The 23,410-nt window shown below is 48.1% G+C and overlaps 3 protein-coding genes across 14 annotated transcripts in view; 1 reads left to right on the top strand and 2 right to left on the bottom strand.

Annotated features, from left to right (window-relative positions):
- CNOT1 (CCR4-NOT transcription complex subunit 1) overlaps nucleotides 1-9,114 on the top strand; it is a 121,535-nt gene extending 112,421 nt beyond the window's left edge. For all 6 annotated transcript variants that reach the window (XM_049786117.1, XM_049786114.1, XM_049786118.1 and 3 more), the window contains exons 44-49: nucleotides 885-1,058; nucleotides 2,794-2,943; nucleotides 4,051-4,231; nucleotides 6,418-6,550; nucleotides 7,786-7,920; nucleotides 8,117-9,114. In XM_049786117.1, the coding sequence (XP_049642074.1) occupies nucleotides 885-1,058; nucleotides 2,794-2,943; nucleotides 4,051-4,231; nucleotides 6,418-6,550; nucleotides 7,786-7,920; nucleotides 8,117-8,195 (852 nt within the window). In that variant the 3' untranslated portion in view covers nucleotides 8,196-9,114. The remainder of the gene's footprint in view (nucleotides 1-884; nucleotides 1,059-2,793; nucleotides 2,944-4,050; nucleotides 4,232-6,417; nucleotides 6,551-7,785; nucleotides 7,921-8,116) is intronic.
- A 586-nt stretch (nucleotides 9,115-9,700) lies between these two features.
- SETD6 (SET domain containing 6, protein lysine methyltransferase) lies at nucleotides 9,701-13,479 on the bottom strand. The gene is made up of 9 exons (XM_049787412.1): nucleotides 13,453-13,479; nucleotides 13,259-13,354; nucleotides 12,998-13,142; nucleotides 12,765-12,906; nucleotides 12,494-12,688; nucleotides 12,281-12,404; nucleotides 10,839-11,019; nucleotides 10,568-10,710; nucleotides 9,701-10,331 (listed from the first exon to the last, which is right to left on the bottom strand). Exons 1-9 carry the CDS (start codon nucleotides 13,477-13,479, stop codon nucleotides 10,029-10,031), a joined length of 1,356 nt encoding a protein of 451 aa, XP_049643369.1. The 3' UTR covers nucleotides 9,701-10,028.
- A 1,265-nt stretch (nucleotides 13,480-14,744) lies between these two features.
- Nucleotides 14,745-23,410, bottom strand: part of NDRG4 (NDRG family member 4) — a 518,571-nt gene continuing 509,905 nt past the window's right edge. For 5 of the 7 annotated variants that reach the window (XM_049786137.1, XM_049786136.1, XM_049786138.1 and 2 more), the window contains 14 exons: nucleotides 22,943-23,048; nucleotides 22,671-22,791; nucleotides 22,524-22,586; nucleotides 22,359-22,419; nucleotides 19,924-20,010; nucleotides 19,775-19,831; nucleotides 19,553-19,656; nucleotides 18,638-18,694; nucleotides 18,503-18,554; nucleotides 18,120-18,167; nucleotides 17,998-18,033; nucleotides 17,863-17,914; nucleotides 17,122-17,160; nucleotides 14,745-16,624 (listed from right to left, as the gene is read on the bottom strand). In XM_049786137.1, the coding sequence (XP_049642094.1) occupies nucleotides 16,473-16,624; nucleotides 17,122-17,160; nucleotides 17,863-17,914; nucleotides 17,998-18,033; nucleotides 18,120-18,167; nucleotides 18,503-18,554; nucleotides 18,638-18,694; nucleotides 19,553-19,656; nucleotides 19,775-19,831; nucleotides 19,924-20,010; nucleotides 22,359-22,419; nucleotides 22,524-22,586; nucleotides 22,671-22,791; nucleotides 22,943-23,048 (1,035 nt within the window). In that variant the 3' untranslated portion in view covers nucleotides 14,745-16,472. The remainder of the gene's footprint in view (nucleotides 16,625-17,121; nucleotides 17,161-17,862; nucleotides 17,915-17,997; nucleotides 18,034-18,119; nucleotides 18,168-18,502; nucleotides 18,555-18,637; nucleotides 18,695-19,552; nucleotides 19,657-19,774; nucleotides 19,832-19,923; nucleotides 20,011-22,358; nucleotides 22,420-22,523; nucleotides 22,587-22,670; nucleotides 22,792-22,942; nucleotides 23,049-23,410) is intronic. The other 2 variants (XM_049786135.1, XM_049786139.1) reach the window with 1 other exon arrangement.

The raw sequence follows: 23,410 nt of genomic DNA, 5'->3' as shown, positions 1-23,410 counted from the left end.
AGTAACAATTTTCAAATTTATTAGCATAAAAAACTTTACTGTTCTCATACATTTTCTGCCAGTAGACTATAATAATGATGGTTTCATTAATCTTACTGGTAATCTATGTTTCTTTATCAATTTTTATCAGGTTATTTAATCTTTAAGAGTTTCTTTACGGGGCCAGGCGGTGGCGCTAAAGGTAAGGGGCCTGCCTTGCCTGCGCTAGCCTTGGACGGACCGCGGTTCGATCCCCCGGTGTCCCATATGGTCCCCCAAGCCAGGAGCAACTTCTGAGCACATAGCCAGGAGTAACCCCTGAGCATTACCGGGTGTGGCCCAAAAAAAAAAAAGAGTTTCTTTACTCTTCAAAGAAGCAACTTCTAGTTTTGATTTTAATTCCTTTGGTACTTTAAAATATCAGTTTCTGTTTTTACTTATATTTTTTTATTTACATAAACTTCTAAATTCTGAAAACAGATACCTGAGTTTTAGCTTCTTCTAGCGTTTGCATTTAAGACTATAAGTTCCTGATTTTTTTTGGGGGGGGGGTTGGGTCACACCCAGCAGCTCATGGGTTACTCTTGCCTCTCTGCTCAGAAATAGCTGCTGGCAGTGCACGGGGGACCATATGGGATGCCAGGATTTGAACCACCATCCTTCTGCATGCAAGGCAAATGCCTTGCCTCTATGCTATCTCTCCGGTCCCCCTGATGATTTTTTTTGGTGTGTGTTATTTCCAAATCACTTTTGGTATTACTGTTAATGATGACCAAATAATGTAAGTTTGTTATTGATGTATATTTTTGCACTTTTACTTGAATTAAATTAATAATTGTAAAGGTTTTACCCCATTTTCTTAGTGTGGAAATAGCCCATGTTTTTTTTTTTTTTTTTTTAAATAGGGCACTTTAAGAGTGCTGCTGGTTCTTTTGCATGATTTCCCTGAGTTCCTTTGTGATTACCATTACGGTTTCTGTGATGTGATTCCACCTAACTGTATCCAGCTAAGAAATCTCATCCTGAGTGCCTTCCCAAGAAACATGAGGCTCCCAGACCCATTCACTCCCAATTTGAAGGTAAGGCTGTAAAGAGTTAAAGGATAAAGGCATACTACTTTTGGGGGAGGGGGAGGTTGCAGGCACAGCTGGTGGTGCTCAGGGCTAATTTCTGGCTCTGTACTCAGGATCACTCCTAGCAGTGCTGAGGGCCTATATGGAGTTAAACCTGAGTTGGCTTTGTGCAAGGCAAGCACCCTATCTATATAGTGTGTGTGTATATATAATTTCCCCTCCACCCCACTTCCTTAAAGTTCTCTCTTACATTTCTTTGGTAACTGGACTATTTAACTCCCTTCAACTTTGAGAATGCACACAACTGTATGTTAGTTACTTGTTAAGGAAACAGTCCAAGGAAAGAAATCAATTGCCTGATTGCTTCTGAATACTATTCCACAATATTTGTGTTGCCTTGGGGGTGTGTGTGGCTGGGGCCATACCTGGCAGTGCTCAAGGATCATTCCTGACTCCACACTCAGGAATCAAACCTGAGTCAGTCACATGCACTCCTATGCACTTGTTCTCATTGCAGCCACACCTGGCAATGCTCAAGGCTACTCCAGACTCTATACTGTTATTATTCCTGTCAGAATTTGAGACTATATGGGATACTGAAATCCTGCTCGTTATAGTATCACTCCAACATTTTTTTTAGAGGAGTGTAGTCTTAGGTCATTTATGGTGGCAGTGTCAACGATTGACATTACATCTCCTATGCAAAGTATATGCCTCTCCTACCCCCATTTTAAATTGATTTTGATAGTAAGGCTATATTAACAACGTAAGTTTAGTGGATTGTCATTTGTTAAGTTCCCTCCTCCCTTAAAGATGGCAAAGAAATGCAGAATAAACTGTCATGCCTATTTTTTGGGGGGTGGATTATATACTTGTGTTCTAAATAAAAGTTGTAAAGGGGGAGGGCCTACCACCACTTTTGTGATTCTTTGTATATTTGTCACATACACTTAAGGCTTTTTCCGTTTTTTAAAGTAGTATGAATTACATCTTGTTTTGGGATAGCTTTTCAGTAATTATGATTCTTGAGAAATGAGGAATCTCGTTTCTACTTTTTTTTTTTTTTTTTTGGTTTTTGAGTCATACCCAGCAGTGCTCGGGTTACTCCTGGCTTTACACTCAGAAATCACTCCTGGCAGGCTCGGGGAACCATATAGGATGCTGGGATTCGAACCACTGTCCTTCTGCATGCAAGGCAAACACCCTACCTTCATGCTATCTCTCCAGCCCTCGTTTCTACTCTTAACTTTGAACTCCAAATGCAAGAAAATAACGATTAGTGGTACATACTTGGTCTCATTACAGAAGGTGCTTATCTTGGTGCTGTTGATGTTGCTCACAAGGTGCAGAGCATTGAGGTTCTGATATGTAGCCCTGTCCCTCTCCCCCCTTGTATTCCCCCTAAGTACTAAGGGAGAATAGCTCTTATGACAAAACAAAAATATTAACGCAAAATAAAATTATCTTGTTTTTATTGAGTTGAAAGCATTTTATTTTGTAAAAAATCTAATAAGCCATAAAACGTGTTAGCCTGAGCATTTTGGGGGGAGTAATGTTTTGGGGGCTAGAGCAAAAATAAAAGAGCTTGCCTTGCTTGCAGCTGACACACTGTATTTTTCTAGCCTCAAGCTGTAATAGTTTAAGACACTACTCTCGTTTTGTTGCTTAGATACAACTTGCTTATAACTCTTTGTTTTTAACGTATGGCTTTGGTTGTGAATCTTGTATCTGTCTGCTACAGGTGGATATGTTGAGTGAAATTAACATCGCACCCCGAATTCTCACCAATTTTACTGGAGTGATGCCACCTCAATTCAAAAAGGATTTGGATTCCTATCTTAAAACTCGATCACCAGTTACTTTTCTGTCTGATCTGCGCAGCAACCTACAGGTTAATTTGTTTAGTTTTTGTTTTTTTTTTTGTAGCTCTGTGTTTTTTCAGTTTAGGAAATTAGTCTTTCCAACTTACATAAAGATTTTAACATTACATGATATTTCTAAATATAGTTGTATAAGATTGTTATAGCTTTGGGCCCACACCTGGTGGTGCTCAGGGCTGAACTCATTTCTGGAACCACTCTGGAATTACTCTTAGCAGGCTTGAGAAAATCATAGGTGGTGCTGGGGATTGAATCTAGATCGAATCCCGGCATCCCATATGGTCCCCCAAGCCTGCCAGGGCAATTTCTGAGTGCAGAGCCAGGAGTAACTCCTGAATGCCACCAGGTGTGGACAACTTCCCCCAAATAAAACAAAAAATTCAAGAAGATTTCTTTAAGAAAAAAAGTTGGTGTTTTTTGTTTGTTTTGGGGGGGCCTACACCCAGTGATGCTCAGAGATTACTCCTGGCTATGCACTCAGAAAACGCCTCTGGCTTGGGGGGGGGGGGCATATGGGACGCCAAGGGTGTCAAACCAAAGTCCGTCCTAGGTTAGCGTGTGTAAAGCCAATGCCCTACCACCTGCAGCACCGCTCCAGCCCCTTTTAAGAATTCCTTAAAGGGCCCGGAGAGATGGCACAGCGGCATTTGCCTTGCAAGCAGCCGATCCAGGACCAAAGGTGGTTGGTTCGAATCCCGGTGTCCCATATGGTCCCCCGTGCCTGCCAGGAGCTATTTCTGAGCAGACAGCCAGGAGTAACTCCTGAGCACCGCTGGGTGTGACCCAAAAAGTTTAAAAAAAAAAAAAAAAGAATTCCTTAAATTTATATGTTGGGTGTAGGGAAGCTTCTCTGAAGGCATTCAAAGTGTTTTATTAACATTTAGGGCAAGGGCCAGAGCTAAGGCATTTGCCTTGCAGGCGGCCAACACAAGATGCACCCTGGTTCAAATCCCAGCATCTTATATGGTGCCTTGAGTCTGCCAGGAAAAACTTTTGAGTGCAGAGCCCAGAGTAAACTCTGAGCGTTGCCAGGTGTGACTCCAAAACCAAAACTAAAAACATTTATGGCAACATCCTTGGTGAGAGTGAGTCAGGAAATTTCTCTTTTACTCACTTAGGTATCCAACGAGCCTGGAAATCGCTATAACCTCCAGCTCATCAATGCACTGGTGCTCTATGTAGGGACTCAGGCCATTGCACACATTCATAACAAGGGCAGTACACCTTCCATGAGCACGATTACCCACTCTGCTCACATGGACATCTTCCAGAACCTGGCTGTGGACTTAGACACTGAAGGTGAGTGAAATCAACCAGAAACAAAATATCTGTTAACATTTGTGTGCATTAATTTTCAGTGTAAAAAATACATGTTGTTAGCCTTCTTTTACTCCAGCATATAAAATATAATAAAAAATAATAACTTTTTTTTAAAATATTACTTGCCTGCTCGGTTATATCTAGCAGGTTACTAGGTTACATCTCACCTAGGTGAACATCTTTATTCTTAATGGCTAGTTTTGAAAGTGTTTATACCTAGATTCACTACTACCTTCCTATTTGTAGAACAAATTTTGTGATAGCTTGAAATGATTAAAGGATTGGGGACCAGACTGCAGCGGTTAGGGTTAGCCTTGCACACTGCTGATTCGGATTTGATCCCCAGCATCCAATAAGGCTGCCAGAAGTGGTTCTTTTTTGTTTTGTTGTGGTTTGGGGTCACACCAGCAGTGTTCAGGGGTTACTCTGGAATCTATGCCCAGAAATCACTCCTGTCAGCCATATGGGATGCCAGGATTCGAACCACCATCCTTCTGCATACAAGGCAAACGCCTTACCTCTATGCTATCTCTCCGGCCCCCAGAAGTGATTCTTGAATGCAGACCCAGAAGTAACCTGAGCACTGCCAGGTATGGTCAAAAAAACATGTTGAGGATCAAGTGGCCGCCCCCACCAAACCCCCCCTCCCCCACCTCCAATAAAGGGTGAGGGTGACTTTTAGCAAAATTTATTTATTTGGTGGGGGAGTGGTGATGAGTGGAGGCACACCCAGTTGTACTCAAAAGTTACTTCTGGTTCTTCACTCAGGAATTAACTCCAGATGGTGCTTGGGGGGAGAGAACCATGTGGGGTGCTGGGGTTCAAACCCAGGCCAGCTGTTAAGAGCAAATACCCTACCCACTGTACTGTTCTTCCAATACCTCTTTTAGCAAAGTATAAAGGTAATTATAATAGGGGCCGGCAAGGTGGCGCTAGAGGTAAGGTGTCTGCCTTGCAAGCGCTAGCCAAGAAAGGACTGAGGTTCGGTCCCATATGGTCCTCCCCAAGCCAGGGGCAATTTTTGAACACTTAGCCAGGAGTAACCCCTGAGCATCCAATGGTTGTGACCCGAAAAACAAACAAAAAAAAAAGTAATTAGAATGACCTTATAAGCATGTGTTTTAACATACAAAGGCAGATCACCAAATACAGCCTTTTTATTATTTTAATAATGGTTGAGGGTAGTTCTTGGTGGTAGGCTGTATAATATTTGGTATCAGGGATCCATTCATAGCTAGCTACATGTAAAGCAATCATCTTAATCTATACTTCTCTTGGTCCTCCAGTATTGATTTGTTTTTTTTGGGGGGGTAACACCTGGGGTGCTCAGGATTACTCCTGATTCTGCACTCAGAAATTGCTCCTGGCAGGCTCAGAGACCATATGGGATACAGAGAATTGAACCCAGGTCTGTCCCAGGTTAGCCGGGTACAAGGCAAATGCCCTACTGCTATGCTATCACTCTGGCCCTCCAGTATTATTTTAAAGTAGCAATTCTCAAATGTGTATGGGAACCATTGGGGTTTATTCCCAGGAACCTTCATGAGAGGCTATAAAATCAAAAAATTCAGTAGTAAAGTAGTAGTTGCTTTTTCTCACAACTTTTTGGCCACAAATATATACTAGAGAACTCAGCAGCTCCATTTCAACATTATAGAGCATAATCACGAACATGTTGAATGCAGTTGTTGGTCTTTTTTTTTTTTTGGTTTATTTTTGGTTTGGGGCCACACCCAGCAGTACTCGGGAACTCCTGGCTCTGTGCTCAGAAATTGTTCCTGGCAGGCTCAGGGGACCATATGGGATACAGGGAATCGAACCCAGGTCTGTCCTGGGTCAGCTATATGCAAGACAAATACCCTACCATGGTGCTATTACTTTGTTTGATCTTTGTTGTTTTTTTCTCCGAAGTAAACCAGAATCTTACACATGGGACAAGCAATCGATTATTGAGCTATATCCCCCCCCCCCACACACACACCTTTTTTTATTTTTGTGAATAATTTTACATGAAAAGTACTGAAATAACCCCATTAGAAATGAAGACAACTCACAGGTTTAAACCGAGAAGTATTTTGAAACCTTAATTCTGGAGATTTCAACATTGTGGTTTTTGTTGACTTTCTAGAGCAAGAATTTCTAAGCTTGTCATCTCTCATTTCTAGGCCGATACCTCTTCTTGAATGCAATTGCAAATCAGCTACGGTACCCAAATAGCCACACTCACTATTTTAGCTGCACAATGCTCTACCTTTTTGCAGAGGCCAATACTGAAGCTATTCAAGAACAGATCACAAGGTAAGAGAAATGTGTTTTGAATAAATGCCTCTAAATGGAACCTTAAAACAATGTTTTTTAGGAAAAGAATTCTTTTTTTTTCCTTCTCCTTTGGTTTTTGGGTCACACCTGGCAGTGCTCAGGGTTTGTTCCTTGCCCCATGCTCAGAAATCACTCCTGGCAGGATTGGGGGACCATATGGGATGCTGGGATTCGAACCACCGTCTTTCTGCATGCAAGGCAAATGCCTTACCTCCATGCTGTCTCTCCAGCCTCTGAAGATAATTCTTATTAAAGGAAACTTATGAGTAGATTTACAAATCATAATAGTGAAATTAAAAGATATTATTTTTGGAGATGTGGGTTGCCACACCTGGCAGTGTTTAAGGAAAACCATATTAAAGCCCAGGTTTTAATAAAATATGTGCTCCAGCCTTTAAGCTACATTTCTTGCTAGGTACCAACATAGTAATTGAAAGAATTTATCTAAGGTGGTAGCGTTTTTAACTAATGTCCTGACCATATATTATGCCTATTAAATGGCATGTTAGAAACCTTGAACTTCATTTCCTTTGGTTTTAAGATAGTCTGAAGAATCCTTTACAGCTTGCTTTAAGTATTTACAGGATTGGACTGGACAATGTGTACATTTCAGTGAGAGAGATTACTACTTGGGGCCTAAGCGATGCTCAGGATTTACTCCTAGCTCTGTGCTCAGAATTTACTCCTGGTAGGCTCAGGGACAGAATGGAATGCCAGAGATCTAACTCAAGTCAGCTGCATACAAGGCAGATGCTCTACCCACTGTGCTATCTTTCTGGCCCTGTTAGGTAACCCCCAAATGAGGTTAAAGGTCATAGTTTTAAGCATTGTAGGAAAAATTATCAACACCATTTTATACAATTTACTATAGAATTCTTGATATCCTCTTGTTGAATATGTTAAGTGGCTAGTTCGTATGCTATGCAATATGATGATATTTTTACTTCTAGGCAGCTCCATTAATAGGAAGAGATGAGGTGGAGTTTTGTTTGCTATTCCCTTTTTTGTTTTGACCTAGTGGTTCAAGGGCTCAATTCTTAGCTACAGGCAAGTAACATGCCCTACTGCTGTACTTATCTTTTCAGCTATAGAAAGAAGTTGTTTTATGTTTATAATATTTGCACATAATTTTAAGAGTTGTGGGGGATAAAATAACGGAGAAATCCTCTTGAATTTGTATTTCTCTGTGCATTAACTTCTGTTTCTTTTTCTAGGGTTCTCTTGGAACGGTTGATTGTAAATAGGCCACATCCTTGGGGTCTTCTTATTACATTCATTGAGCTGATTAAAAATCCAGCCTTTAAATTCTGGAACCATGAGTTTGTGCACTGTGCCCCGGAAATTGAAAAGTGAGTCAATATTTTTTCCCTTAAGAATCAGAACCATTTGGGTAGCACCTGGGTGTGTGATTAAGGAGTAACAATAGAAGCCAGGTATATGGCTCACATAGTAAAGGCCCTACATTTAATCTGGGCCCCTTTTCATACCATAAAACTCACCATGGATAAAACTATTGACATATTAAAAAATGTCTCTCTTCTTCAGGTTATTCCAGTCAGTGGCACAGTGCTGCATGGGACAGAAGCAGGCCCAGCAAGTAATGGAAGGGACAGGTGCCAGTTAAAAGAAATGCATCTCTGTAAATGTGTCTGGAGGTCCCACCATACCAAGTTCATAAACTGGCTGAAGAATCTTTTCAGCTTCTCCTGACTTTCCCAGCCCTTTGGTTCTTGGGTATCTGTCCCAATTACTGTTGGGGTCAGTTTCCTGTCTGTGGACACGTTCCAAAGTTTAATGCATTTTTTGACTCGGCCAAAATTTAGAAGATGCTGTGAATATCATTTTGAACTCGTGTAAATATATGAAAGAGAAAACCTTTGTCTGAACTTCTTGGGTCTGTGCAAAAGACGTGTACAAGGCAAGCAGATAACTGATATCTGTCCAGTTTGTAATTTAAAAAGGTTTCTGATGTCATGCAGTTGTTTGGAGCATTGCTCCATGTCTTTTAACATTCCTGGTATCCCAAAGAATAGCAAAAAAAAAAAAAAAAAGCCAATTTACGTAACTTATTTTTTTAATGTGGATGTGCTAGAATTTGGTATGCCAAGGAATGAACGTGGGATGGACTCATGATTGAGATCCCATGTTTTTTGTTTTGCCTTTTCCCCAACTCTAATGCTGACTTCTGGGGAGAACCTCAGTTCCTCGGCAAATAAACCATGGGCCCTCTGAAAAATGAGCCAGCTGTTTTTTATGAGGGTCTTAACCTCTCTTTACTCTCCTGATACTTGTGAACTGTTGTAAAAGAAACCAAATCATATGAATTGCCCTTCCCCTGTCATCCCAGTGAAGAGCCATACAGGCTAAATTGGACACAAATCAGAAGGACCAATACAATGCTTTTTGTAAGGATTTTGAATGTTTTGTAATCGTATTGGTCCAAGTGTTGTATTTTGTAGCCTTTCTAGTTCCTGGGCCTTTAGTTCCCTACTTCTTCTATGTGTAATGCATACTGTAGTTAAACATTAAAGTCATGACATGCAGATGAGTAGTCCACTGTGTCTTTCTCAGTAGCCGCAGCCAGTGCTGGTGGTGAGGAAGAAAGTGGACAGCACCCATACACCCCCGCAGAGCCCAGGCCATTTGGGAGTTTTTCTTTTTTTTTTGTGGTTTGGGGGTGGGGCTGAAAAGTGGACCTTTGCCCTTACTGATATGGCATGATTGTGACAAGTTTTTATATGGCAAGATTTAGTTTCTTGATCCTGTTTTTGTTTTGGGGCCACACCAGGTGGTGCTCAGGGGACCATATGTGATACCAGGCACTGAACCCTGTGTCTGCTGTGTTCGAGGCAAGTGCCTTAAGCATTGTACTGTACAGCCTCCCTGCTCCTTTTTAACAGTGAAAATATTTTGAGCAGGTTTCTCTGGTCAAACAAATATAAGAATGTCTATATTAAATCTTTTTAAGATGTACGTTTAAAATATATATTCCTTATCTTTAATGTCAAATTTCTGACCAGAGGGTTTAAAAATTAAAATGAGTAGGTTTTAGATGTCATTGATATCTCAGGGTTTTAAAACTTTCCAGGTGTTTCATAGATGTGTCAAGTCTTCTGAACCAAAGGGAAATTAAAATGGCTCCAGGTTTTAATAGTAACCAGATCTAAGTTCAAAGTTCTATGTTTTTAATATAAGACCATGTTCTGCTAGCTTTGGTTGAAACAGAAAATAGAGCTATGAAATTGGTCTTAGTAACAATCAGTAATTCTCATGTCTGTTGTTCCTCCTCAATAAGCACAGCAAACTTACCTCGAAGTAATCCTAGCACAGTTGTCACTATTCCTTTTGGCATTTAAAAAGAGCAAAAGGTCCATATTCTCATTTCCAAGTATCAGTTACTAACAGCTTGAATAAAGTTACTCTCATGGATGGTTCCTTCTGGCCAATGAAGAGACTGCTAACTTGTCATTTCTAAAAGTTGGTGTAAGATCATCTTTTGACCATAGCAAACTTGTAAGGCTTGCTGTTCCCTCCAACCAAGTTTAGAGTAGACCTCATTCCTGAGTAAAGCTTGGTCAGATTTTAAGTCTGTAGTATAGGTTTCCAGGGTCAACAAAATACTGTCCCGAAGAAGTCGTTTCCATGACTCTTTGAGCTTGGGGATATTTGTGATCAGTAAGCTGTCCTCTTCCTTTTTATCATCATCCCATTCATCCTGGTCTTTAAGCTCTTTGAACTCTTCAGCAGGCATGCAAAGTACCTAGATGCAACCATACAAAATTTACAAAATTTATTTACTACTTCTCAAGAATCTATTTAACACATATTAGGTGTCCTCCATCTCACCCGACCTAAGTATTTTCTGCTTTAACATGTTGGAGGGCTGTATGACCCTGTATCAACCTTATCACCAGTTGCAGCCCACACATAAATGTAATTAGCACATTGGAGTTGCCAGGCTTAACCATATTGAGTGGCCAATCTCAGCCTTTTTACCTTTAGTGTGGTAATCAATTCCTCTTCAGTCAATACCTCTTTACGGCCAATCACAAAGGCGCCTTCTTCCCCTACCATTTCCAGTTTGCATAAGAAATTCCAGCGCTCAGACAGAAGGAGCCTTTCAGATTCAGTGTTTATTCCTGTAGGCAATAGTGCGAAAGTGATATTTTAACCAAGAGTTTGCTTCTCAATCTATAAGGGACAGAATGTGGGGCAAGGATAGAGACTTACTGTCACTATCCAAGAACTGGGCTAATCACACACTTACCCCGAAAAGCTGCTTCACGAACTGTCACCATCTGAATGTCAGCTGTATCATCAGTGTTGTCAGGGTATGGTTCAACAAAACCATACATATGAATCAGTTGCCAATTAGCCATTTGACCATAAGTGTTGAATATCTCATGGCCTTCAGGAATAGGCTGAGTAGCCACCATCCGGAGACAATTCTGGGATAGAAGGGAAAAACGGGTTCCAAGCCAGCCCTAGTCTCCCAAATTATTTCCCTTAGGAAGAGCTTTTCATCAGGACTGATGCCAGCCTGCACATTACCTATATTAGTGCCAATTAGACTCTATACTACAGAATGGAAGAAATGGCTTAGAAAGTCAGCCTCAGTTCTTATATTCATTTATGGTGGGGGGGGGCACACAATGGTGCTCAAGGCTTTCTTTCTGGCTTGAGCCACTAAAGGTGGTGCTAGGGATGAAACCCAGGTTAGCATCATCTAGACCCAAATGCTTTTTACCTGCTGCGCTATTTCTTTCTGGTCCCAACCTCAATGACTTACTATTGCTCAACCATATCCAGCACTTTAAATAAAGTTACCAGTTTGGGAGCTAGAGAGACAGCACAGCAGGTAAAGTGCTGGCCTCAACCAGGGCTTAATCACTGTGACCTTAAATGTTTTTGGCCAATTTTACAAACTGAGTAATTAAAACCAAACCAAAAGTAGGAAATGCTAACAGGTAAGATCACAGCCATTTCAAAGTTGGTTTTGTTTTAGAGCCACTCCAGGCTCTGCTCACAAGGTAGGCAGTGCAGACCACATCCTTGCTGCCCAACCTTGTCGACATATCTCTGGTCCCCATTTCGTAATTTTCTCCCTCCCTCCCTCCCTCCTTCCCCCCCTCTCTCCTCTCTCCGTCCGTTCATTCGTTTTTGGGCCACACCTGGCGGTGCTCAGGGGTTACTCCTGCTCAGAAATAGCTCCTGGCAGGCACGGGGGACCATATGGGACACGGGATTGGCTGTTTGCAAGGCAAACGCCGCTGTGCTATCTCTCCGGGCCCCCATTTCGTAATTTTCAATTCCATACAGATTTTAACAGCTTTATAGCTAAAGGAAAAGGGGGGGGGGTCTGATCTGAGGAACTTCATCCTTTCTTCCCCTCAAAGTATACACAATGCCTGGTCAGCGGCCCCTAATACCATCTTGGCTCACTGATGTGACAGAGCAGCCAGCCTCTAGCACCACTCAGTAGTACTTACTTAATCAGAAGATTCACCATCACTTCGAAAGAATTTCAAAGTTGTCGTCGTCGTCTTCCTCCTCCTCCCCCCGCCCCTCACTTTAAAATTGCTTTTTGGCCACATCCTACAATTGTTGGCTCCTCTAAGTTCTCTCTGGCCCCACCTATTCCAGGAGTCCCAACAGGTTGAATCAAATGCCCATACAGCCCACATAAACAACCGGAAAGGATCCACTCACTGGAGAGTACTCTAGATTGGCATTGTGGTTGGCTACGTGGTTAAGTATGTCTGCGGCAGGCACCATCAAAGGGGCATTTGGCTCCTTTTCTTCTTCGTCCTCTTTCTCCAATGGTTCCTGAAAGCTGTGAGGGAATTTACGAAATAAAGCTGGCCCGAGAGACTCGTGTGGGCACTTTCCCTCAAGAAAAGGGTCTTGAAGGCTCCCGCTGACCTGTAGGCCATCACCAGCGCCACAAGCTGGCGGTAGAGCTCCAGAGAGCGCACCCCGGGACTGAAGAGCTGGGGGTGGGCCTCCATGAAGGGCAGCACGATGGAGCAGAACTCGCTGCGGATGTTGACCAGATCCTTCTCCACCGCTTCGGGGACGCCGGTGCCCTGGAGCAGTCGCCGTCGCTGCTCCTCCGGCCTGCGGCGACAACCCTGGCTGGCTGCTCGGCTCGCAGGCACGAAAGGGCGCTCCCGGGCCCTCCAGGGGGTCTCACCAGAACATGGGGTGCTCCAGTCGGCCCAGCTCGGGCCAGAGCGCGAAGTACGGCCTCCAGGGCGAAGCGGGCGCTTGCAACTCGTGCAGCAGCGCCAGCAGCAGCGGCACCCAGCCCGACGGGCTCTGCAGCGCGCTCCGCTCTGCCGGACACGCGGGTGAGGGAGGCCTCGCTCGGGGCGCCCGCGCCGCCCGGCCCGGCCCGCCCCCGCCGCGCCCCCCGCGCGCCCGCACCTCGCTCCAGCAGGCCGCTGATGGCGCAGGTGTGCTGCGACAGGAGCGCGGCGCGCGGCACCGCGAACAGCAGCTCCCCGGGCTGCACGCTCTCCCGCGCCACCATGCCGTAGCCAGCCACGGTGCCCTGCCGGCTCACCGTCACCTGCGCGGGAAGGGAGGGGCGGGCAGGAAGGAAGGAAGGAAGGAAGGAAGGAAGGAAGGAAGGAAGGAAGGCCGTCGGCCCGCCGCCCCCCGCCAGCCCGCGCCCCCTCTGCTCACCTTGGGGCTGAGCTCCAGGCCCACCTGCCGGCACCAGCTCAGGAAGCCGGCCACCGGGTCCGCGTCCGGGTCCCCGCCGCCCGCAGGCCCCGCCACCTGAGACAAGCGAAAGCGAGCGCCGTGGCGAGGCCCCGCCCGCGCGTGGACAGGGAGGGCCCCGGGGGCCGAGCTCCACGCTGCGGCCCGGAACTTACCCGCCGGCGTTTCGCCTGGGTCGCCATGCTCCGAGAGCACTTCCGGCTCTCCCGGCCCCGCCTCCGGGGGCGGTACTCTGGAGAGGCTCCGCCTCCGGGTCGCACCACGTGACACTCATTCAGCCCGAGAGTGGGTGGGCACTTTCGGTTATCGACCCCCCCCCGCCTTGGGGCGGCACCCTGGAAGCTCCGCCCCCTGAGCCGTATCACGTGACGGTCATTTCAGCCCGAGCGCGGGGATTTGCACTTCCGGCTCCCCGCCCCGGGGCGGCACTCTGGAGGCTCCGCCCCCTGAGCCGTATCACGTGACGCTCATTTCAGCCCGGGATTGGGTGTCCGTACTGCCTGTGTTCGAACCTTCCCTCCGCGGGACCCGGTTTAGATCACGTGCTGTCGGGTGCTGGGCGACGTCCCCGAGCTGCTTTGAGCAGGGCACGACGCCCATCGCCTTCGGTTTCCAGCCACTGATACTTTGTGGTAGAAGTCCAGGGGGAGCTTCAAAAGATAGCACAGTGGGGCGGGCACTTGGCTTGCACGGGGACGACGCGGGTTCGAGCCTTGGCATTCCATATGATCCCTGAACACACCCCAGAGTGATTTCTCTGTGCAGAACCGGGAGTAACTTGAATATTGCCGGTTCCGCACAAAAGAATGGCATTCTTTTTGTGGGTGCGAAGCAGAGGTTTCCTGAAGGGAGTCAGCTGTGAGCTTAGATAGAGGGGCCACCGGCCTTGTCTGGATTATGTTTGAGCCGCATCATCTGTTTTGCTCACTTAGGGAGCGTTCTCAGAAATGAAATGGCCCTTACTCTAGAATGCATCCTTTTTTCATCTTCAGAGCACCGGATGATATTTTTTATTAGCAGACACACAGCAGGAAGTCCCCATTATACATACTGGGTGAATGAACAGTTGACTAAACATCTGAAAAATGATTTATTCAACATGAGGTAGGAGCTGTTGGAATATGATAAACAAGGCAGGAGCCCGAGAGAGTGCAGTAGGTAGGGCACTTGCCTTGCCTGCTACTGATCTGCGTTTGATCCCCAACACCCCAGATATTCCCCAACACTGCCAGGAGTGATTTCTGAGTGGAGAGGCAAGAGCAAGATCTGAACAATCAGTCACGTGTGGCCCCAAAACAAAAGAAGCAAAGAATTGTGTGGATTGGTAAAATGACCTGATGATAGCTGAAAATAGTGAGACAGAAGCGATAGGTTCAAATTCACTGATACCCTGAGACAGTGTTTTCTGGAAAGTTTTATGGTCCCAAGATATCACTACGTAAACCAAGTTCTTAATTTTTATTAGCTTTTCAGCGAAGTTAACTTTCTACATTGATAAGGGCTTTTATTGGTTTTACATATTGTCATCTCAAAGTCTCATGACATCAGCCACAAGAATACACAAAATTAGGCTTTCACTTTGTACAGAGAGGAAAATAATAAACTCCATAAAAGTTCACTCTGATGGGAGATGCCCTCCGATGGAAAACCACGCTCAGGAGGACCCAATACACACACACACATATATATATACTGTATAGATATGTATAGTAATCTCATCAAAGAACACAAAAAGAAAGAAAAACACTGGCAGCGTTATCTACAGTAAGAGGGATTAATTTCTACCAGCTTTTCCCACAGACACATTCAATATTCAGAGGAAGCACGTGAGTGACTAGAACTGGGGACGGGACCATCACTGGGCTCCAGAGCGGACTAGTCATGGCTTAGATTACTGAAGGGGTGATGTGTGCAGAGAAAATCGGGTGAGGTGACCACTGCCACCCCGACCCATCAGAGCCCTGCAGACACCCCTTTGTACTTATTTTAGATTTAGACTTTGCAGCAACCAATTTTGGCTCCGAGACAAAATGGCTTCTAGTTTTTGGGCCAGGAGATTTTACCTGATGAGGGATGGGATGGACAGGAAGCATTTGGCATCATCCTGGGCAGGAGAGGGCTGGGGGGCTGGGGGGCTGGGGGAACTTTTCTCATCTGCCTAGCCCTCTGTCTCTCTAGGAACCATCCCCTCCTAATCCCAGAAGCTCACGACCCGAGTCTCCCACCTCAGTGCCTCAGCCCAGTTAATTCCAATGAGCTCTCCTGAGTGATGCATTTGCACAGTTTACACCAAACTCCCCCTAGAACTGCCCTGTTTCTGCCAGGTGGCCTGGGCCAGTTTCTTCTCTATGGAGTTCTCCTCCATGAAGCCTGGCAAAAGGGGCCACTAGGAACTCAGCACCATCTTACGGGCTCCCTAAAGGCAACCTGTTTTCTTGTACCTGCTGTCCCAGGGCCAATAGGTGGTGAGAAGGAAGGGGTTGGCTTGTAGGGACCCACCTCCATATTCTGTCTGCCTTGGGCAGTTCCCTGCCTGTTTGTCCTTGCAGCATCAACCACCACCCCAGTCTTAGGACACATGTCAGAGCTCCCCACGTGGCCACAGCTCTTGACTGCCATAATTCAGCTGTGCTGGTGGGCAGGGGTTTGGGCATAACTCCCTATGCCTCCTGCTGTTCTTTCCTACCTCTTCAGCCTCTGTCTGATCTAGGCACCCTGATTTTGTGGGCCCAGCAGCTACCTCAAAACCCCACATTCCATCTTCAGGCTACTGCCCCACCCAAGGATCATGCTGCTCTGGTTCTGATCAAGCTTCTGAGTCTGAATCCCAAACAGAGAAAACTCCCACTATTTAGTGATCCTCTTGCCCTTCCTGGGACCCCCGACTATTTGTGCCAGGGCCATTAGGACGTCTGCAGAGAGAGATCACAGCCACAAAAACAATGGGGGCTGGGGAGCTGGAGACTGTCTGCAGGTCTAAGATGGAGCCCCTCGCTGTTGTTGGTGCTTTTAGTTTAGATTTTGTTTTTTGGTTTTTTTTTTTTAGAAAAAGAAGTAACCCCATTTCTTCCCCTTTGCCCTCACAAAAATAAACTAAAGGAAAAATGAGCGGGCGCAAGGATGGCGAGGGGACGTGGGTGCAGCAGGCAGTGGATGCCTGTGTGGGGCCTAGGCCTCAGCAGGATACCTCCATGGTGTGGTTGACCTGGCCCAGGCCCTCGCTGCTCTCCGAGAGGGTGCAGGGCTGCGGGCGGCCTTCTGCAGAGCCGGCGCTGGTGAGGGATGCGGTGCGGGAGCGTGCCAGCCGGGTCATGCTGGCAGAGGGCACTGTGGGTAGAGACGGGCATGAGGCGTGTGAGGGCTGGTCAGGGGAGGAAGGGGTCACACAGCAAAGCGCCCACAGAACCCGCACCCCACAGCAGAGGCTCATCCAAGCTGGGGCGCTGCCCTCCCCACCCTCGGCCAAGGCCAAGGCATGCAGACCAACAGCACCAGGTGCGGCCCCCATAGCTGCCAGAACCTAGCGGGAGTGGTGGACTTGGGCAGGTCCGCAGAGGAGGGGACTGGAGTCCAGGAGGATGAAACCCCCCAGCCCAGCTACTGCCCTCACTTGGTGCCCCTAAAGAGGTTCTGGGGTTGGCTGTGCGGGACACCCTAGAAGCAGGCCTGCTCTGGACCTGCCCTCCAGAGACCCCTGAACTCTGGGGTGTGCAGGGACTCTGGAGGGAGCAGCACCCGGTTCCCAACCGCAGCAAGACGCAGCCTGGCTGCAGCCGCAGAGGCAGGGGTGGGCCGGGGCATGCAGCGGGCAGGCACGGGGCTACCTGCTCCTCCACTCAGCCTCCGGTCCTTCAAATGCGCAACTAAGAGAGAAGAAGCCAGAGAGGGGCTGGTGGGGGACGAGGGGCAGAGGTGGGGGAACCAATGGGCAAGGCTAGAGCTTTTCCTGCCACCGGACTTAGCGGCCACCCAGAAGGAACCAGGTGAGGCTGAACGGTCTGGTTCTAAGATCCCCCCAGCAGAGCAGGGGTGCTCTCATTTCCCCTTCTCCTGGGCAGTGACTCTGAGGGTCCAGGCTGACAGGGCACCAGGGGCACATGTGTTTGATAGATCTTTCTTGGGATGGCACTGCCCCCAGCCCATAAGGGTTTCCCCCAGACCTGTGCTCAGGCCCCCACTAATAGTACCTGGAGAAGAGGGGTGTGGAGAGAGAACGGAGTGTAGGGGAGGAGAAGAACTTGGGGGAGGGGTTGTGAGGTAAGTGGTGGCAGGTCAGGGAGTGGGGTGCATGGGCAGGGGACACTCGAGTACTTAGGAAATGGTCCCTCCTCAGAGCCCCCACTTGATCTCAGTCTCCCCAAATGCCCACAGGACTGGCCAGGCCCCTTGTGATAACCAGGGACCATCTAGCACCAGGGACAAAGGCCTTGGGGCACCACAGACCTGAGGCGTGAGGGGACTCGCCTCACATGCCCTGCATGCGCTGGTGCCCCCAAACCTCGGAGAGCACAACCTAGGGTCTTCAGTGAAGGGGCGGTGGGCTGTGGGGCGTGGGGGGCACTCACTGTAGCCCATGCCTTGCAGGAAGTACTTGAAGGCCTCTGTCAGCTTGCCGGGCTGGGGAGAGAGCGCAGGGCTGAGTGGGGGCGGGGGCTCATCCCAGTCACAGGCAAGGGGAGATCCAGGGCTAAGAGTCTCACCTGGGTGACCTGGGGAAGTCCCCCGGAATCTGCCATCTGCAGGGGAGAGAAGGGGTGAGCAGATTGGGTCCCACCCCTGCCTACCTACCCCAGGACCCTGCTGGGATGAAGAAGGGATTCACCTTCAGGAAGGTCGTGGTGGTGGGATCCAGTTTAGAGTTGCAGTCGACCTGGAAGAGAGGAGCTCACTTGAGGCCAGCGCTGCAACCAGAGATCCTTTCTGAGCCTCTCACCTCCAGGATAGGAAGAGCTCAGGAGGAAACCCCATCCAGGCTGCTCCTCAAGTTGCCACCAATTTCCATGCTGTCCGTCAGACCCCAGTTCTGTCTCTGCCCCAGCCAGGTTCAGCCCCAACTGCACTCTGCACCCACAGTCCACTCACCCCCACCCCACTTAGGTCCCTAAACCCCACTATCCCCAGCCCCGTTTAGAATCTCCAGCCTCACTTGACACCCCTAACCCTTCACATCCCCCCAGCCCTGCTCAGTAACTCCAATCCACTCACCACTCCATCTTCTGCAGGGGCGTTATCACCAACCACCAACATCACAGGGCAGCTGCACACATGGAAGGAAGGGTGTAAGGGGGCATTGGGAGGTGTTGGGGTGCTGGGGTACAGTCAAGGTCAGGGGGCACCCACCGCAGCGTCTTGGCGTTGGGCACCGTTCCAGGCCGGTTGATGTCCAGGTCTCTGCGACTTTGTGGAGGGAATGAAACAGAGGTGAGCATCCCATCCTGGCCCTGTAGTTTGTGTGCCTGCTTTCATCCATACTCTGCCCACCCCCATAATGGTCTGTGTCCTTGAGCTTGGGTTCATACTCATCTCAACAGTAGGAATGGATGCCCCAGAGCCTAACAGGTGAAAGGCGGCTTTGGAGGCTGCTCAGCACCAATAGGAGCTCCAGAGATCCCCAACACAAGCAGGGGGACTCAGATGCATAGGCCCCTGGGGCTGGAGTGATGGCACAGCAGGAAGGGCATTTGCCTTGCACGCAATCAACCTAGGTTCAATCCCTGGCATCCTATCTGGTCTCCTGAGAGTAGAGCCAGGAGTAACTCCTGAGCATCTCTGGGTTTAGTCCCTCAAAATGCCCAGAACCCCATAAAGCCCTCTTCAAAAACATTCGTGCTGTGAGGTGTGGGGTCCTGGGAATAAAAGGAAGGGCGAGGGGGACCAGAGAGATAAAACAGCAGGTAAGGCGTTTGCCTTGCCCATGGCCAACCTGGGTTTGATCCCTGGCTTCCCATATGGTCCCAGAGTCTGCTAGGAGTAATTTCTGAGCTCAGAGCTAGGAGTAACCCCAAGCACTGCTGGATGTGACCAAAAAACAAAAACCAAATTAAAAAAAAAAAATAAAGGCTGGGCAAGGTAAGGGCCATAGAACTTTGGTGGAACCCCAAAAGGAGGAGCAGAACTTAAACCTTGACCTTATCCAACCCCCTTCCAGGACTGGGCTCAGGAGGCCCAGTCCTCCTACAGGAACAGACTAGGAAGAACCCCAACCCCCAGTGAGGCACCCCTGGCCCTGAGGGTAGGAGGTGGGTGGGGTACCACCTGTTGTACATGTTCCAGAAGAGCTGCAGATTTGCCTGGTTCACCACATTGCTGATCTGCTGCCGGTAGCTCTGCACCAGCTCCGTGTTGTTTACCAGCTCCTCCTGGTGGGGGAGGGGTAGAGGGGGCTCCTTCAGTTGGGAGAGAACTAGACTGGGGCCCCTGAGGTGTGGCTGTATCCGGATCCCCCTCCCAGAAGAAGCTCCTATCTTCTGTCCTTACCTGGCTGAACAGGTGGGAGAGCACCGTGTCAGGGAGCGCACTAGTCAGTCCAGAGAGCTGTGGAGCAGGGGTACTGTGAGGTGCTGTGACTGTGACGGGTGACAACTGCACCTGCCCCCAGCCCCTCCAGTCCCTCCTGGCAACCTCACCTTGGTAGCTGCCCAGTCGATCCAGCCTTTGCCATTCGGGTCAATGTTCATCAGCACCAGCCCCTCCACCAGGTCTGGGAAGATAAGCTGCAGGAAGAAGAGGCAGCTGTTACCACCTCTGTGTAAGGAACATTAGCCTAGAGCCCATGGCTAAGGGAGGACATTAGGCTCAAAAAGCCTTTGGTCTCCAGTTCCAATAATTGCCATCAGATGCTCAGGATAATTGAGAAATTGATAGAGGTCAAGGCATAAATTTGCCCCTCTCATTTGAGACATAGTTTTACTAGCATCCTAAGGACTTTTCTCTGAGTCCCTCAAAAGACCACTAAGATTCCTATAAAATCAAAACTATTTCCTGGGGCCGGAGAGATAGCACAGCGGTAAGGCATGTGCCTTGTATGCAGCTGATCCAGGAAGGATGGTGGTTCAATTCCGGCATCCTATATGGTCCCCCGAGCCTGCCAGGAGCGACCTCTGAGCACAGAGCCAGGAGTAACCCCTGAGTGTCACTAGGTGTGACCCCCTCCCCAAAATAAAACAAAAACAAAACACAACTATTTCCTAGTTACCATGCAAATACGCTGAGGCCTGGTTATTCCAGGCCTTCCTAATCAGTATAGATATGCTATAGGTCGGAGATAAGCATGTGAAGATGACAGCAGAACCAGAGCCATCCGGTCCTGAGCCAAGGCCACATGGTTCTAAACATAATCTTTACAATTGGCAAACCCCAATTTAGGCATGCAGCAAAAAGCCACACAAAAGACCCTCTCGGAAATGAGGAACTGGGCATTCAAGCCACAAAGCTGCTTTGGCAGATTTATGAGATTTTTGGAATTTATGAGATTTTTTGGAATTTAGGGCATTTAGGAACTCTTGTGCCAATAATACCTCACAGAAGCCACATATGTTTTCCTGCTACGTAACTATTGACCACCCCCTTCTTCCTTGCTAACTCAGAATGACTTGCTAAAATAAATATATAAAAATCCCGTTCTTTGAGTGAATAAATGGGCTAAATCCAAACTCCTCTCTTGATGTGTGGTCTAGTCACAATTCTACAACTTGTGTGTCCACTTTCCTAGAGAACCCCGCTGCTTTTCCTGTGTCCAGCCACTCCTGCCCAGTCCTGAGTGACCCATGACAGGCAGCAGGGTAATGGGGTGCAGGAGATGTGTCCTCTTGGAGGACGCTGAAATCTCAGCCTGATTCTCACAGGGGCAGAAGGGTCTGAGAGGAAGAAACCACTTCCATATGCCTCATTGGCCCCTCAGGCTACACAGGGGCTGCTGCAACTCACATTGCACCTTCATATCATCTCCAAAACATAAGGCACATGTTTGATGAGAGTGCTCCTTCCTTTGACAGTAATGGAGGTTTTGGCTGGTTGGAGTGATCTTACAGTGGGTAAGGGTTTTTTTCCACATAGCTAACCTGGGTTCAATCCCCTGAGTCCCTCCAGGAGTAGAACCAGGAATAAGCCCTGAGCACTGTCAGGTGTGACTTTAAAAGAAATAAAATAATAATAGAGGTTTAAAGTTTCTCTATTTATACTTTAAAATCATAGGAGTGGTGGAGGCCAGAGAGATAGTACAGCAAGTTGCCTTGTATACTACTGATTTAGGTTTAATCCTTGGAACCCCATACAGTTACTAGGAGTGATTCTGAGTGAAGAGCCAGGAGTTATCCTGAGCATTACTAGGCATTACAAAAATGAAATAAAAAGATAAAAATCACTGGAGTGGCACCCATGCCTGAGAACAGGAAATGCACTCACCACATGGACACCATGTGTCCTGATTCTGTGCTCAGGGAGCATTCCTGGCAGGGCTCTGGAAACCATGTGGGGTGCCAGGGAGTGAATCAGGTTGGTCATGTGGAAAGCAAGTGCCTAAATCCCCGTACTACCTCTCTGACCTCTATATATCTATTTTTTGGGGGGGTGGTCTCCCAAATCATATTCAGGAGGTGCAGGGGCTCCAGTGACCATTCTCAGCTTTCACAAGGGCTTGTCATGCTGCCCAGATAGGGGAAACCTGGCCTACCTTAGCAGAACTGGGGTCTCCAAAACAACACCCAGCAGTGCTTGGGGGACCATATGGTACTGGGAATTGAACCTGGGTCAAGCAATCTCCTAGCCTCATTACCCAAAGTCACATAAAGATTTCTTGAGCAAACAAGGGTTGCAAATGGAAAATATTTCAGGAAACCCTGGCCTAGGAGCCAAGGCTAGTGCATGGGTGAAGGCACTTGCCTTACATATGGCTGACCTGGGTTACCCAAATCCCCCACCAAGACTGATCCTTAAGCACAGAGCAAGGAGTAAGCCCAGAGCACCATCAGATGTGGTCTCAAAGCAAACAGACAAAAGTAACAGACAGGGAGGGTCCAGGAGAGAGCTGCATGGACTGGGGTGTTGGCAGGACCACACTCACCGCAAACTGGGCCAGCACATAAGCCCCGGCTCCCACACCGATGCCGATCACATACTTGAACCTAGTAGAGAGCAAGGCCCCGTCACTCTGCGGCTGGCCTCAGCTGCTGCCCTCAGCCAAAGCAAGGGGCCCCTATCACAGAGGGAGGGGGCGATGGTCACTCACCCAAAGTGCTGCACCACACTGGGGAGCATGGCGGCCAGCTGCTCCATGGAGGGGAACTGGTACCTGCAGGCATAGCCTAGATCAGGCCTGCCCAGGGCCTGGGGCCTGGGGCTGGGATGGTGCCAGAGATGGGACCCAGATACCTACCCCTGAGGGAACTGGGACGCCCCCACCTGCTGGCCTGGGGCATCCACATGGCACACCACGAAGTGCTTCGTGATCTCCTGCATGTCCTCGGAGTTGAAGAAAGCATTGAAGCACAGCTTGTCTGCAAAGACATACTTCAAAGTAAGGGCACCACAGAGGAGCAATGGAGAAACTGAGACCAAACAGCTGTGTCCAGGACCCTGAGGGAAGGGAGAGGTGTCTCCACTCTGCTGAATCCAAGGGGAGGAAGGGCTGAGACCCCGGGTACTTACGGTTGAGGCCCACGTCATGGTAGGTGAGGATGGCCGGGCGGTTCCCCTTGGGAGAGCCCCGGATCACCACGTGCAGGAGGCCATAGGGCGTCTCGATGTCATGTTCCTGGAATTGGACACAGAGCTGGATACTCAAGGTAGCACCCTACCCCCCAGCTCCTTTGGGGAACCAGGCTACAGGGCTGCTGGGGGGATGAGTCACACAGGAGTAAACCCTGAGCTCAGAGCCAGGAGTAAGTCCTGAGCACAATCAGATATGGCTCTCAAAAAAAAAAAATAAAATAACTTGAGGTGGGGGTCTGCAGGGGCTCTATACCTCCATAAGGGACACCCCTTCTCATCACCCCAAGGAGCCCATAGAGAGGACAGCACAATGAACATTCCTAAAGCACAGGAACATGAACTATTTTTCTTTTTCTTTCTTTCTTTCTTTTTTTTTTTTTTTTGGTTTTGGGGCCACACCTGGCT

This window comes from Suncus etruscus, chromosome 14, assembly GCF_024139225.1.
Source record: "Suncus etruscus isolate mSunEtr1 chromosome 14, mSunEtr1.pri.cur, whole genome shotgun sequence".
Classification (NCBI taxonomy): Eukaryota; Metazoa; Chordata; class Mammalia; order Eulipotyphla; family Soricidae; genus Suncus; species Suncus etruscus.
The sequence above is the reverse complement of the archived record's forward strand: the minus strand, read 5'-3'. Positions and strand labels throughout refer to the sequence as shown.